At 39.4% G+C, this 16,554-nt stretch overlaps 1 protein-coding gene across 4 annotated transcripts; it reads left to right on the plus strand.

Moving 5' to 3' along the window:
• The first annotated feature begins 4 nt into the window (after positions 1-4).
• On the plus strand, positions 5-15,678 carry vmp1 (vacuole membrane protein 1). 4 transcript variants are annotated; one of them, XM_044201223.1, is made up of 12 exons: positions 5-149; positions 746-853; positions 1,198-1,330; positions 1,769-1,859; positions 2,554-2,664; positions 8,196-8,363; positions 8,703-8,834; positions 10,522-10,602; positions 10,805-10,921; positions 12,161-12,222; positions 13,995-14,094; positions 14,634-15,678. In XM_044201223.1, exons 2-12 carry the CDS (start codon positions 775-777, stop codon positions 14,775-14,777), a joined length of 1,218 nt encoding a protein of 405 aa, XP_044057158.1. In that variant the 5' UTR covers positions 5-149; positions 746-774; the 3' UTR covers positions 14,778-15,678. The 4 variants fall into 4 exon arrangements, with proteins under 4 accessions (XP_044057158.1, XP_044057159.1, XP_044057160.1 ...); XM_044201224.1 differs by having other exon boundaries at positions 114-270; XM_044201225.1 differs by lacking the exon at positions 5-149 and adding an exon at positions 323-453.
• The last annotated feature ends 876 nt before the right edge of the window (positions 15,679-16,554 follow it).

The following is a 16,554-nucleotide window of genomic DNA, read 5'->3' on the forward strand; positions in this document are numbered from 1 at the left end:
AGAAAATGTACTTTTATACAACTGATTATCTCACCATACCAGGTTATTGACAAACTTGTCTGAAGAAAATTATTCACGACTGAGGCGCAACATAGTTTTTACTTTGACACCCCCAGCGTTTATTTCCGGGTGAAGAGGACAGGAAAGAGGTACGACTGCCAATTTCATTTTAACAAACATCGCTTTTTTTTCCCCCTTCTGTGTAGCGTGTATTTTCTCATTACTATAACAGCACAACGATAAGGAACATATTTACATATCTTCCCACAAGTAAGGCGACTCGTTATTGATTTTAAAGCCTTTATCTTTATTTAGAGACTGCCAACGTCCCTAGCTTAGCCATTAACATGTTGGCTAACCGGTTAGCATGTTGAGGATGATGATGTGCACGTATTTGGCATCATATCTTATTACAGATTGACCTACAGAACAACGGTTATTTCAGTTAACTGTGTACGTTATTGTTGTGATGCAGTCGGTAATAAGCCTTCGCCTTATTTCTTTGTATAATATTTTCTCTTTGTATTCACCAAGTAATTTGAATGTTAGCCGGCTTATTGACGAAATGTTGGCACTGACAGTCTGATATTTTATTGCTTAAGAGCCACTGATAAGGATTTCATGACTTGTCTGAGTCCCACAGTGTCTGTCATATTCTCTTGGTCAGTAGGAAGCGAAACAACAGCGGGAAGGACACTGTTGAACGAGAGACACCAACTTGTCATTCTCTCTCTTTCGTCCTTAGACTGCCTGACCTGCCAAATCTTGATTGACATGGCAGCCAATGGAGCAAGCTGTGAACAGCCTCAGAAACGTGCAGGAGTTAAAGACAAACAGAATGGCAAGTCTACAGGTTAGTTTTGGTAAACTTTCAACTTTTTAAATGTACAGGTCGAAGTTAACTCATCTCTGAAGTGTCCCTGTAAAGTTAAGGTTGTGTAACGGTAATCTCTGATGGCACAGAATGATAACTGCCACCACATGGTTTGAACAAGTCATAAAAAACCTCAAGCTGATTCATTTTAGGTAACTTTCGGTTTTCAGAGGCGCAAACAACTTGGCCTATAATAGAACCAGCTTGCTGATGTCAAACTTGTATCATGTATTTAGCATTACCAATTCAACAGGGTGCAATCATTGATGTAGATACAAGTATTACAGTGTGTCAGGGTGATTGCAATTCTGTTTGTACTCCAGACTCCTCACTAAGAGAGCGGCGACAGAAAGATAAGGAGGATCGCCTGTCTCTGGTGGTATGGAGGAGGCCTGTGACCACACTACATTATTTTCTGCTGGAAACCCTCATCAAGCTAAAGGAGTGGACGTTTAAGTATGAAGTTAAACAGGTTTTTCTAGTCTGCCTTTGTTGGTGCACAACTTTTGCGAGGGTGTTTGTGCTTACACAGGCTTGTGACCTTTTGGCCTATTTGTTTTTCCTGTGACACTGTATTACTCTCCAATTGTGAAGCAGACAATACCCTCTGACCTAAATAAGTATAAGAAAGTAATTTCTCTGTACCTGAGAAGCTGGAGTTGTGAAGCTTATAGTGAGCATACTTTTATACTATAGGCAGTTTGAAAACATTTACATTTTCGGGGGAAATGCAGTGATCATAAACCACTAGGGATTCTCTTATATTTGGCATTTGTGATGTCATGCCCCTCCAATAAAAGTTAACAGAGATAAGAAAGCATGTCACATTTTTTTGTTTGTATGTTTGGAACTTGTTTCATTACTGACATTTTGTTTTCTTGCCTTCCTGTTCAGGCTTTGGCAACGACGAGGCACAGTGTTCTTAGTTTTGGTGTTATGTTCTCTGTTCTCCATCGCCTACTCCACTGAGGGAGCACACCAACAAGTAAGGCTGGACTGATTAGTTTTTTCTGGTGATGTTAATAATCAACACCATTGCTCCATCACCAACCAGCCTGTTTAAAGGTTAATGATAAGTCACTCTTTGTCCACCTAAAAACTTTCCTAGAAGAAAGCAGTGTTGAGAGATAATGAGGTCTGCACTGTTGTCAAGCAACCCTTGATCATACAGTCAGTTAGCTTAGAGTTTAGTTTATAAATTCCTCTGTGCAGTGTGACAGTTCAGTTAAAGCGTCACCAGTCTTCAATATATAATAAACATCTTCCTAGATTACTCACATTTGTAATGATGAACTAATGTTAAACCCACTACAGGTAATTTATATAAAGTATACGATGAGATGAAAGAACAAACGCAAATTGAAATTTTAAAAAATGTCACTAAAATCTTTCCCTCTAAAAACATCTGATATTGGTTAAAAATGTAAAAAAAAAAAAGAAAAAGTTAAGTTATTCTTTTGGCCATAATCATACTATGACTACAACTGAGAAAGAGCTCATAAGTAAAAAGTGTAATAAATATGAATGCATTGCAACATTATATCCAAAACAGACAATGAAAGACTCAAACTGTAATTATCAGCAATTAAAAAGTGCCTTTAAAAAACAGACACAATTCAATGAGCATTTCCTGTGTCCTCCGCCTTCTAATCTGTTTTATTTTACTTTCTTCACTGAAGTATGTTGAGTACTTGGAGAAGAAGTTCCTATGGTGTGCCTACTGGGTAGGCCTTGGGATCCTGTCCTCAGTAGGCCTTGGGACCGGCCTGCACACCTTCCTCCTCTATCTGGTAAGAGCTCACATTTTTATGGTTTGGCAAAAGTGTACACACAGTACACACTGATTATTTCCAGTCAGAATAAACATATTTAAAATGCACAAGCAACATTCTTACATGTAAAAATATTCAAATAAGATAGACACCAAATATTCCATTTTGAAATTAGCAACATAGCAAAAGACTCAAGTGATGAAAAAGAAAAACTAACACATCTTTGTAAAAATGTGAAGCTATCTACTATGCTGGCTCTAAATAAATTTTAACTCAACTTTGAGCATATGTTGATGCAAATGTGTCCCTAGTTGGGTGTCTTGAAATGTAATTTGAATGAGCAGCATGTAATTGTAATAGCAGAAAAAGGAGCAGGAAATAGTGGAGCTATACAAAGTAGACACAATAAATACATGTACATTTCCACTTAAACCACATTCAGATCTAATCATCCACTTGTTTTTGTCATGGTGGTACCACATGTGGCCCATGTCTCAACAGTTAAGAGGCTGCAAAATGATAACGCTGTAAAGAGAAACTGGTAAACACCTTATCTAGTCGGCTGTATTCAGCATGGGTCAGGATGTCCTGTGTGTATCTACAATATACAGGCTGTTTTTTCAGATGTAAATTACATCTAATTCACCACAAGCTATTTTTTCTAGACATACCGGTATGAAATAAACCTCTTACTAGGATTGGGTACCGAACTCGGTACTTTTAATGGGTACCGACCAAATTACGTCGGTAATACCGAGTACCGTTTCACGTTAAAGCAATCGGTACCAAATGTCGCATCTGGGTGAGAGAGTAAAGTATAGAAAGAAAGAAAGAAAGAGAGAGAGAGAGAGAGAGACAACGTCATCCCTGCTGCTTGTTCAAGTCACAGGGACACACGTGTGGTTGAACAAGAGAGCGAGCGGCAGAGTGAAGGTGGATGCAGCGGTGCCGAGGAAAAGGTGAGCAGTGAAGCTGTCAGTCCTGCAGTAAATGTACCGTGTAGGTTACAGGTTTTGTCCGCAAATAAAGGCTGCAGCTTCTCACGACCAAAGTAAAGCTCCCGTAGGTCGTTTCCTAACTGCTGGAATAGCGTCGCTATGACGATCATCTCCGCCTACGTTGAGGGGGTACTTTCTCTAAATCACACACTGGGGCAGCATTATGCCGCCATGTTTGGTTCAGTGTAAAAAATCAAAGCTGACTTAATGATAGCTCTTCTTTACGGCAGTATTTTTTACACTTTTCAAAACTCGAGGTAGAAAACACTCACTGCATAAGCTGTCCAGGGCAACACGTCTAACCCGAGGAAACACCTGGTCAAACACAAAATATATCTAAAACCTGAAGAGGGTGCTGTGTTTGATTCTCTGAAAGTCCACCACAGCAGCCGCAGCTAACGTTGGCACGCCTGCAGCCCGCAGGGAGAAGTTAACTTACCCTCCATGAATAACTAAACTTTAAGTGAGGCAGTGAGGTAAAATGTTCTACATAAATAACAATGTTGAAATTGAGAAGTTTGGATTATTTACAACTGAAATTATATTTTTTAATTTGTTATTAGGGAGAGAGTAAAGTACTGAAAAAAGATACCGTTGGGTACCGGTACTGGTATCGGTTTAAAAGGGAAAGTTACCCAACCCTACCTCTTACTTTAGTTCACAGCATTTCTTCAAAGCCCATGTGTGTCTATTCCTGTACTTGCTAGAGGATGGCATCATACTCCATATTCATTGCTTCTTTAAAACTTGTTCCATTTTGTCTAAGGCTGACCAAAAGTTAAGAGTACTTTTTCCCTGACAGGCAATCACAGAATGACTGTATGACTCAGTCACCAAAATGTGTGTGATTTGTCTTGGTTGTGGTTAAAAAGTAGAACATAGCAAAATGAAAGAGAGGAAGAAATTCTGCACCATAGTCCAGTTTAAGATGATGATGTGGCTTCTGTTTTGTAGAACATGTGCAGATGTCCAGCTGAGTCAACTATTTCCATTATAATGAAATAATGGAAAAATATGTAACTGCGACCTTCCTGTTTTTCAGAGCTGATGTGAACTCCTTCATTAATGCTTTCCAGCTCACCATGTGTTTGTTTGAGTAGTTTCACTGTCTTCGACTGTCTAGTAGTCTTCAGTTACTTTATATACTGTGTCCAACAGTAATGCAATAGTAATAGTGGCTCATACTGTATATATTGTGTGTCTATGTACTTGTGTGCACTCTTGTGTTTCTTTGTGTTTGATAATACTGAGAGGGTGTGACCTCATCCTCTCTCCCCTCTCTGTGTGAGGGAGGTTTCTTTCTATGAGTAGGCGCTGTCATCACCCCCACATGGAACAACCTGGCATCTGTTAAGACAGTTTTTTTCTCTCTTTTTGGCAATAACCAGCTTTTACTGTTGCAATGGAGACTATTTTAAAAGCCACTTTTTTGATAACAACTTCCCTTTGTGTCCTATAAGCATTTGATGGCCTATTGGAGGCTCATATGATAAAGTCAGATGTTACTCAACCTGACATTGCACACTTGGAAATGATTCAAATCGGAAATATTTTGTCTAGACAATTAAATTGGAAATCATTCTTCCCAAAATTTTATTGGCTCCCACCTCCAGTCTAAGCTAATCATTTTTCATTTTCTGCTTCATATTACAGCAGAAACCATTCTTTTGAAATTTAAGATCATATGTCTCATTTTTGCCGTTGAAGATGAGAGGGTTCTAGTGTCCTGAGCAGCGAGAATGTGGTGCTTTGAATATTCATTAACTTTACATTATTAATTGACCAACGATATGAGCATGTTCAAGGGGTTGTAGCTGCAGGGCAATGCTTTTGAAGAGGTTGAGGACTCAGAGTCAGACCTGTTGAAAATGTGGTTCAGCTCACTTGTCTTTTCCCAGGTCCTCTCTGTTACTTCTCCTGCCATCTGCCCAAAGCTAGCGATCCAGGCATCCTTTATCTTATACCCCTGTAGTTTATATTCCAACATCCTCTTGTTGGAGCCTCTAGCTTCCATTTTAGACCCACTTAACCCCTCCCTGTCCCAAGCCATAAGGGCATGTTTCTTATTAAGGGCCAAGGGTGCTGTTAATCCAGGGTGTGGGTGTTAAGGAAACAGCATACCTCTCCAATGAGAATGGTGTTGTCCATACAAAAGTTGATACATGGAGTGACACAGTCTGTCAAGCTGCCAATGTTCCCCCTTCGTGTGACTCTGCATATCCCGAGCAGTTGCATCCAGAGCACCACGCAAAGCATTCCTAAGCTCCTGTGACCATCTCTTATTTTTCACAGAAAAGTAAAAGCCTTAAATTGGCCACATGATGTAAGCCCTCTGCTCATTAGGAGACTATTTCCTGTTTCCCTACTCACTAAAACTTAGTTCATGTTCACAGTGCACCAGCTCCTATCACAGCTGTCTACTCAGTGTTGATGTTAGCCATATACAGGAAACTCCCAGTGTTAAGTTTGAAAGAAAAACCAAATGTCCCACCATCAGAGTTACACTGAATTTACCTCAAGTCTGAAGTATTAATAGGTAGCTCCTTAGAGAGCATGAGATCATTGGGCTCATTGGAAAGGGGATTCACTCACCAGAATGATCTTAATGATTCATCATGGTGTTTTGGAGGTCAATGCCTTGCATCTTAATTGCTGGACTCTAGTCATTGTATTGTTGGTAAAATAAGAGAAAATACATGCTCATATATTGTTGCTTTTACTTGTAGATTTGTCTATTTGATAAGCTCACCAATCATTTAAAGCTTCTTGCAGTCCCCCCCCCCTGTAATCAGAATCAGAAATACTTTATTTTTAGGTAATGATGGGAGCTAAAGATGATGATGTAGATCCACCACTCTGTCAGTCCACCCTTTTCTCCATCCATCTCTTTGGTTTAGAACAAGATATCTGGACTATTACTGCCCAGTTCGTCATGAATTTTGTTCGATGCCCAGAGGATGATTCCTAATTTTGATAACTGCATGCCACTATCAGGTCAGAATTTAACCTCAACCAACACAAGGTATTTTGAAAAGTAAGTGTTGTATTTCCATGAAATTTGCAGTGGTTGTTCATGGTCCCTAGAGGATTAATCGTAACATTTTTGGTGACACACAGGAACCACACCCACAAACTTTCCCTCTTGCGCCATCCACAGATCAAAATGTCAAAGCAGATTGCAGAGAAATTTCCTGAGCTCTTTAATGCTGTTAAGGGGATAAACCTTTTTTTTTTTCATTTGATGAAATCCACTTGCTGAATAGTTACTTAGCAAAGAAGCGGTTTATCTGCTCTGTATGCAAAGAGTTCTCCTTTGCTGACTTTAGTGAAGTTGACTGCAGGGCCACAGTATTGCCTGTCTGATCAGAACCTGGTTTCAGAGTTTGAGTCATAGCTTAATTTTTTCTTGTTAACGCTGACTTGTCGTGTCATGAAGAAATTCCATTAAGTAAAGTTGTATTTGGTTTGAAACAGACTATGTTTTGTAATCTAAAGAAACCTCCTGTGTGCTCATACTCAGAGTGGGGTGGAGAGTTACTATGGGGGAGCAGTTGCAGTCAATACAGACTAATTGTGTGCTGTCAATCTACTGTCAGTGTTGCCTGTATCACCTTAAGTAGGCATAATGGAGTAGCTGTGCTGTAGTTACAGGTGTGCCAAGTGTTACTGAGGCCAGGTGGCTGATAAATGATGACATACCTACCTGTCAGGGAGACTGTGACTCGGCTACTGTTGGTGTGTGTTTGTACCTGTGGGCAGATGACTGTTAGCACACGAGTTTAGTTTAACCGTGCAACAGCAGGTTCAATTTAACACAAATACTTATGTAGGGCTGTGCAATATAATCATACATCATTGTTAAAGGTTCCACAGTTACTAAATGCGTATATACACTCAGTTGCCAATTTATTAGGTACACCTATCTAAAATTAACCCAGTACAACAACCCTGCAATAAATTATACGTTTAGGAATGTTATCATGTTTTAGAGAGGTGTTGATTCAACTTTATGATCATATTGAAATCTGCAGATTGGGGTGCTGTTGAGTTGTTGAGTATACTGAGAAGTGTTTCCAACACCATGTTTATATCAATGAGGGTAGACTAAATATTAGTAATACCTGTCATTCCAATACAATTCAACAGCACCACAAACTTCATTGGTTTTGGCTAGGTGTACTTAATAAACTGGCAACTGAGTATAGTAAATAATGACATATGGTACTGACAATATTTAAACCTTTCTCCTTTTAAAATTCCTGCTGCTGTTGAGAATATTCAAGATGTTAAGATCCAAGACTAATAATTGTAATATATAGAAAAATCTAAAATATAATTTTACCTGTGACAATTGCAGATTGATTTTGTATTTTGTATCTCATTGCTCAGCTCCCACAAGCTACAGTATTTGCCACATTTACAATCACATGTAGGCACAAGTGTTTCATGGTAAATGTTGGATAAAATTATTGCATGTGCCAGTATATGTCCCAGTGTTTTCCAGTCCATTAACACAGCTCATCCTATCCATCTCTCCCACCTCTCTCTTAGGGACCTCACATAGCATCAGTAACCTTGGCAGCATACGAGTGCAGCTCCACAGACTTCCCAGAGCCTCCGTACCCTGACCAGCTTGTCTGTCCCCAAGGTGGAGGGGTGGAGGGAAGCATCTCCCTCTTCTCAATCATGTCAAAGGTTCGCCTGGAGGCCTGCATGTGGGTGAGTAGTAGTTTGAATAAACAGACAATACAGTGATCCACACTGAAAAATGGCAAGAATGTTTGGCATTGCCAGCAGTGTGGCAGCTGGAAACTTGTCCAATCGGGACTCCCTCATTTTAACATGTTTATGCCAGGGGGGGAGAAGTTTTATTGCTTATAGAATTTAAAAAGCTCTTCTTGTATCTTACACTTAGCTGAAGCATGCGTTATTTTACACAAAGCAGTTGCATGTACCAAATTCAAAAGTTCATGGTGGCACGACTAGTTGCCTGTGTGTGAATGTGGGAAATAAATAAGCAAATGCTGACATGTAAAATTTTAAATTGTGTTGGTGTAGGGGGCAGGCACTGCCATCGGAGAGCTGCCTCCCTATTTCATGGCCAGAGCGGCTCGTCAGTCAGGAGCTGATCCAGAGGATGAAGACTATGAGGAGTTTGAGGAGATGCTGGAGCAGGCAGAGGATGCTCAGGTCAGAGTTGCACACACATACACAGATGTTATAAGAACATTTCTAATATTAACTCCTTTTTTTAGCAGGTACATGGACACATAAATACAAAGAATATTTTGTATAAAGATTGAAAAAGCATTACCCACCTCATATGTGCTTTTCATTTGATTTTAAAGTGGCAAAAGGTGACACCTTAACATATGGTGTATCATTCTTCACTTCATTCGGTTTAAGAATTTCCAAAGAACACAAGCACAAGAAAACAGCAACTGTTTTTGTTTTTGTTTTTTTTAAATCCCCAGTTTTGTCATATATAGTGGGAAAGGTTAAGCCCAGATTCAACCCCCTGCCTTCCACTGAAAACACACAGCAACTACAGCAAATATTGAAGTTTCTATACCTCTATTTGGTTCCATATTCACATAGGTGTTTACACTTTGCCACCCGTCCAGTATGATATGATCATATCTGATTTTGGCTCATCTTCATAATGCACAACTGACCATGGAGCCACTGTCCTGTGATTGGTCTTATAGTGCCATGTGACTTCAGTGAAGCCCCTCCCTCCTTACACTTCCAGTAAATCTGTCTGTTCATGGGTGAGTCACCCTGAGCACAGCTCCCCCTTTAATCATCCCTCGGGCTTCGCTCTCTCTCTGTCTCCCTCCTTCTCTCTTTTCACTGGCCTCTAATTTTAATGACAGGCAGTTCTGTCAGGAACCAAGTTCACATGACTGGAGACGACTGAGATCAGATGCTGAGTCAGCAGAACAGACATGAGAGACATTGTGTACATTGTCTCCATCACCTATTCTCGCTTCACTGGTCCTCAGCTGAATGGGCTAAGGAGCCTCACATCACATATCTATCATCATGGGAATGTATTCATGTATTCAGGATGTATGAAAAAAAACTAATCAGAACTTATCACTAGTAAATCTCAATGAGATTTATATATATATATATATATATATATATATATATATATATATATATATATATATATATATATATATATATATATATATATATATAATTTGTGATACCTACGTGAGGAAAACAAAATTCTGAATAAAAAAATAAGTCACCACAAATATCGACTACAAAAATAATTGACCTAACTAAAAATGAGTTGGCTTTAAAGATCCAAACTAAAGTGTATTTTAATTGTGGAGACAAGACTAAACTGAAATTTAAATTGCTTCTAAAACTGAGATTGATGAGAGGCCATCTTTTGAAACTGCCTCTTAATCTCACTCCTGCATCGGCTGTGATCTTAACCATGTAACCATAGACATTTCGCCCCCACCCACTTTTGTACCACAGTTTTCAGTTGTAATGCCACCAAGTCATCAAACCAAAAAAGCATTTTACGGTTCTCAGAAATAGCAGGTATGTTATGACAGTACTCGCACCAAGGTTCTCGGTTCTTGTAATAACATTGCAGACAACGCTTGTGTTTGGTTAAAAACCACACATCTGCAGGAAGCATGTTATTTTAAGAAAAGAATAAAAGGGTGACGTATTTAGAGACACCCATGTATTTTAAACATTTGTGTTGAAGTGTGGTATAGCAGGTTTTACAAACTATGGGTCATGAAAGTCAAATTTAGGATTTTAACTCAGGGAAAAAAAAAAATTCATACCCATTCATATCTGACGACAGTAATATGTGTTTAAATTGTTTTCTAAAATCTGTTTGCAGGATTTTGTCACAAGAGCAAAACTGGGAGTCCAGCATATGGTGCAGAAAGTGGGATTTTTTGGGATCTTGGCTTGTGCCTCTGTAAGTTTATTTATTTATTGGAGATTGTTTATAATGTCCCTGCAATTTTTATACATGCATGATCAAAGATTAACGTTGCTTCAGGATGTCTTTCCTCATTTGTCACAAACATTTGTCACTGTGGATGCAAATGTACATTGTAGAAAATTAAGACTATAATAAGACTATGAATGAGTAATATTGTCTCATTTGTGTGTTTCAGATCCCTAATCCTCTCTTCGACCTGGCTGGAATAACTTGCGGTCACTTTATGGTTCCCTTCTGGACCTTCTTTGGAGCAACTCTAATTGGGAAAGCCATCATCAAGATGCATATACAGGTCAGTAGCTCAACTAAACGGGTTACCAGAGGTGGTTAGAAACTAGCAAAGGACTAGACCAGTTCACCTCAAATTACACAAGGTTTTTCCATTTTTAACACAAACCGTGCAGGCACATACCATACTTGCAACGTCTTTGCTTCTAATATGACTCAATTTTAGTTTCATGTCATCACAATTCTCTGTCCACATTGTAATAATGCATGTCAAAAAATCCACTCTTAAGAAAATAGGGTACATATGCACTCGTGACTGATTCACTTCACTAATTCAATCCCCACAACCTCAAAACATGTGGGAGAGCTAAGATCAAACCTAGTGCTTAGATCATGAGTTGGTGACTGTGAGAAACTCCTAATTGTGCATTAACTCTTTCTGATGGTGCTCTGGTCCTTTGGGGATTCCTTATCCTGGTTTTAGCTTTGGGATGCATCCAGACCATATAAACAGGCTCCAGATGAAAGGAGGGAAGCTTTTAAGGCGTCTTTAACAAGAGTTTGGATTTTTTTTTTTTTTTTTTTAAATCCACTCGTTCAAAAAAACTTGTTAATTATGGAGTGTATTGTTGAGTCTGCCACACTAGTGACTAATATAAGCCTATAGTAAGAGAGGCATCTGTGGGTGAGTTGCTGAGTGTCTGAACCTATCCATGTCTTGGTGGTATCAGCCAGTGATCTCACACCCGGCAGGCAGCGGGGGTTATGGAGGATGTAGAGTGGACGTGAGAAGGTAGACATGAGAGAAGGAAATTGAGTAGACGGTAAGAGGCTGCAGGGGGGACTTTTTGTCCTATGTTTTTCTTTTTTGTACCTTGAACCTCTTGGACATCACGTGTCATATCCTGTCTGATTTTGTCCAGGGGGCCATGTGTCATGCTGTTTAAAGCTGATCGGTTTCAGGACCGGAGAACTAAATTGTGGTTTTGCCCCCCACTTTGGCGCTTTGCAAACCACACAAAGCCCCTCGCAGCCCAAAATTTAGCTTAGTGCCAGGTTTGAGTTTTGTAATTAGTGTGTCTGTGGACAGTGGCAGATGTGGCCCCAATTTCCCACAGCTGTGCCGCTAAATTAAAAATCACAATATATGTCTATCGATTTATCTGTTTGTCATATGTGTTTCTTAGAGACACTTTGTTGTTTTGTTATTTGTTCCTCCTGTAAAACACTTTTACACAAAAATTGTGTGTGTTGTATACCTCTGCATTTAAAGCTTATTAATCTCTCCCTTGTTTTCCTACAGAAACTATTTGTTATCATTACCTTCAGCAAGCATATAGTGGAGCAAATGGTGTCACTCATCGGGTAAGTGTGTGTGTGTGTGTGTGAGAGAGAGAGAGAGAGAGACTGCATTAATCAGGTACTTTGTGGAGTCATTGTCTTTCCCCTGGTTTTGTGGTTGGCAACGCATTTGTAAACATTCTCAGATGCATTTTGACCGCTGATTGGGGATCCTGTATGAATAAATGTTTTCACTGCAGGGGTTTACATGCATGCATTATCCACACAAAGCCCCCCCACCACCACCCACCCACCAACCCACACACACACACACACACACACGCAATGCAATCCATCACTGCAGCATTGGTGGTCAGGCATGTGAGGTCCCATCCGAACATGTTGATCTGACTCACCAAGTTCAGCTTTGACTGACAGAATTGCTCCCCTGAGGCGGGAAGAACAATCATAGATGTACAAAAAAAAAATTCTCTGAATGTCTAACTAATGCCAGATTTAGCCAATTTAATTAGAGGTAATATCCCAATTGTTGGTTTTAACTAAAGATTTGAGATGGTAAAATTAGCTATGCACAGTAAAAAAAAAAAAAAATGTATTTCTTAATATTTATTGTGAGTCAAGTCATGAATTGCCATTAGGCAAAATGTTAAGAAAGCCAGCAAAGAGTTTAGTCAGACTTCATGCTAATTTAATGGTCTACTAACATGTCCATAGGAGCTCCTTAGTTTTTATTGATCTATTGAATGTTAAATGTTCACTCACATGTATATAATGTCCAGGTGGTAACTTTGACCATATTTGGATGTGACTCTATGGTCATACTGAGTGTCATGTATTTTGATTAGAAATAAAAGTCAAGGTTCTTTCCCATGAAATTCAGAGGGCCCTCGGTGACTCGCTATGATGAGTGCAAACAGTGCATCAGTTCTGATAGAGGATGTTTTTTTGGAAGTTGCTGTGTGTATATTCATGTGTAGTGCAAGAGATAACAAGAATGAGTCAAAACTAGTTAGGCTTATTTTAAATCAGCAATTACCCACTTCCCTTTTGACGTTTGTTTAGTAAATTGTCTTTCTTTTTTCTTTCTTTTTTTTTTTTTTTTTTAGTCTTGTCAAGTCTAGACAACATGTTTGTCCTGACCAGGGACAGAATATAATTTATGCAGTGGGACGGCCTACAGCCCGCAGTATATTTTTCTTTTCATGGTAATGATAAACTTCGCATCATGTAGAAATCTGCACCACTGCTGACCAAATGGTAAAACTACAACACCAAGGCCTCTATATGACATGAATTGATAAAATGGTATCCATTATGATTGCCCCCCTGGTGAGCTAATCCACACTGCCTAAAAAGGACATGAGCACGCCCTGATAAGATTGCTTTCCACCCAGAAGGCAGCAATGGTGGTAAAGGTGATGACATCATGTCGACTCACTTCCTGATTGAAGGGGCTGACACAGTCGCCTATAGAGAGCTAACTAGTATAAAAGGAGGGCTGAAAGGATTCTGCTTCATTCCTCTCTGCTGCCTGCTCCTGCTCACAGCACTAACTAGAGGAGGTGGAAGCTCCAAGATGGGACCCACATGTAGGATGGGGCCTTCAGCAGCTGTTGCAAGGATGCTGGTTGCAGTGAGGACATTTGGTTCAGGGAAAGAAGTCTTCATGAAGGCACTTATAGGGAATTAGTGTTCAGAGTCTAAAGCTTCAGTTTTGGGTTCCATGTCAAAGGAAGGGTGCGTAAACGGTAAGTGAATTAATGTTCTTCCTCCCTGTCTCTTTTGTCTCTTTTCTTTGTCATTCTGTGTGGATGTATGTGGGGCTGCGATGTCAGGTCTGTGCCCAAAGTAGGACCATCACTCCAGAAGCCCTTCAGTCAGTACCTGGAAGCACAGAGGAACAAGCTGCACCATGCTGGAGGAAGTGCACCAGCGGTAAGAGCGGTTATCTTTACTAGCTTTATTAATGTATTTATTTGTTAAGATTAACAACTGTATGTATGTATGTAAGCTTTTTGTCATACTTTAAAGGTTTCATAAAATCAAAAATGGTTATTGGATATGTACTGAGTGGGACATTTTAGTTGAAAAATATAATTGCCTACTATGTAACTGAGAAACTGTTTCTAAGTTACCTCAAACATATCTTTGGCATTTCTGTACTGCAATTTCTTATTTATGCGCCAATACAAACATATTAACGATAAGCTAATATCAGAGGATTTTACCAGTCTAGCTGTAGTTTTCAGTCTTTGTCTGCTAAAAAACACAGACTCCACAGCTAAAATTCTGCAAATGGGTTAAGTTTGTCTTTATATTTCAATACCATGTATGCAGAATGCCAACAATATTCACAATATTTCTATTTCCTTTTTGTCATACCTGGATTTGTGTGCTCATGAACAGTAATATTACAGTATGCTTTTATGATGTAATTAATAACATATGTATGCGCCCTAATTTTGGGTTTCCAGGATGAGAACTGGCTGTCGTGGGTGTTTGAGAAGGTAGTGCTGGTCATGGTCTGCTACTTTGTCATTTCCATCGTCAACTCCATGGCTCAGAGTTACGCCAAGCGCCTGCAGCAGCAGAGGCACTCGGAGGAGAAAACCAAGTGATGACGAGACAAAGCGGTACAAACATCCAAGTGACTGTGTTTGTTCTGCTGCTGCTGAGAGCCCTCCACTCAGCCCCAGCCACTCACAACTTAACAACAAACCTCACCCCCATCCATTCTCAGAGGCTGAACGCTCAAAAACACCAGGCACTATTTGTTGGTGTGTGTGCTTTTGAGGATGTATGTGTTGTTTACTGTTTGTCCCTCTTCAGGTTTTGTAGTTCTTCCTCTCATCTCACTCTGTAAGTGTGTGTAGTGCGATTGGTTCTCTTGCTGGTCTTAACATTTTACTTTAACGTTAAATTTAACCCATTCATTGACCTCAGAAGTAAAACAGCGGTTTGGTGGTGACTGCTGTGTACGGGCAGTGCCCATCAGATGTTATGCCTTATGCAAGACTGGAAGGTCTGACTTCCTTTAAATATAGTTCTTGACTTATAAACTTGATTTTTATTTAATTTTGTAACATTTATGTGTGGATGGATCTTGATTTGTTTGTGCAGTGTGCTGCCAAGATAACTGCTATGGATGGTCTTTCTTTTCAGGGTTTAATTTTCCTCATGTTTGTGTGTTAAACAGTAAGACCAATTTGTCTTTTTGTTTTGTTTCTGGAATTGTCAGTTTAAAATGGTGGAGAAAAAAAGCAATATCAACTTAAAATGGTGTGGTATTGATGGTTTGCACATTGTGTAAATATCTTAATATCTTTTTGACAGAATGCGCAGATGTATTTCTATTCCAATGGTCTGTGTGGACATGAGTTAATTTGAACCAAAACAAAAAAAGGACAGGTGATATCATTTGTAAAGTGACACTGTACTCTCAGCTAACTAGTCCCATTTCTATTCTGTACATTTAGGTTGAACTTTGGATCAGATCATCTATAAAACATGTAAATCATGGCACTTGTTTCCAAGTCTGAGTCTGTCATTTTTCGTATTCTCTTATAGGACAAAATTAACTTTTAAATGGTGATCCTGATGAGCTCTGTTGTGATCTTGTGATGTTTACGGATTGTTGTAAAAAAAAATTTAACCATCACGACAGAGCTAATGCTTAATTTTCTCTCAGAAATGATCTTTCAGGTAAGTGAACAGCTCAGCACTCATATTTTTAATTTTACTACTTTTTAGCAAATCTTGGAAGAAAATCTGCATTATGTTAATAGTTGCAGCTAAATTTGCCTTTTGGTGTTCATCTGAATGTTCATAATCTGATTCAGACTTTACAATTTGACTACCTTCCTGATTCCCAAGTCCTGCCTGAAACATAACTTGGCAGATTCTGGTGGACTCCAGCTTTATGGATAGAGGTCCCCTTCTATCTTCTCGGTAGTGTACTCCTCAACACTACTTTCCCACCCCATCAGCTAGCTTATCAGACTGGTGTTGGCTGTTACATTAGCACGGCAACAGCGGTCTGTAGGCTGGCTGAAGTTGTGGGTCCTCAGCATTTCAGTTGTGCTGCTTGGCTCTTGCCAAGACTGCACTTCAGCTGGTCCATTTGTGGATGCGACGACCTTTCTTTAGTTACACTATGATTTTATGCCGATCATCCCAGTTCTGGAAATACTATGATGTAAAATGAATGAACAATAAAGTGATGAAAAGTATGTTGACTGATGTCCTTGTCACTTTACTTTTGTGCAGTGCTGCTATTCCTAAAAATTGCTGAACACACTTTCCCATTTTCAAACTATAATGGCTCCAGTTGATCTCAACCCCAAGGTCCATTTAGTAGCTGTTCTGGCGCTTTCGATTTCATCACGTGATCTTTCT

Source organism: Siniperca chuatsi, linkage group LG7 (genome assembly GCF_020085105.1).
Source record: "Siniperca chuatsi isolate FFG_IHB_CAS linkage group LG7, ASM2008510v1, whole genome shotgun sequence".
Classification (NCBI taxonomy): Eukaryota; Metazoa; Chordata; class Actinopteri; order Centrarchiformes; family Sinipercidae; genus Siniperca; species Siniperca chuatsi.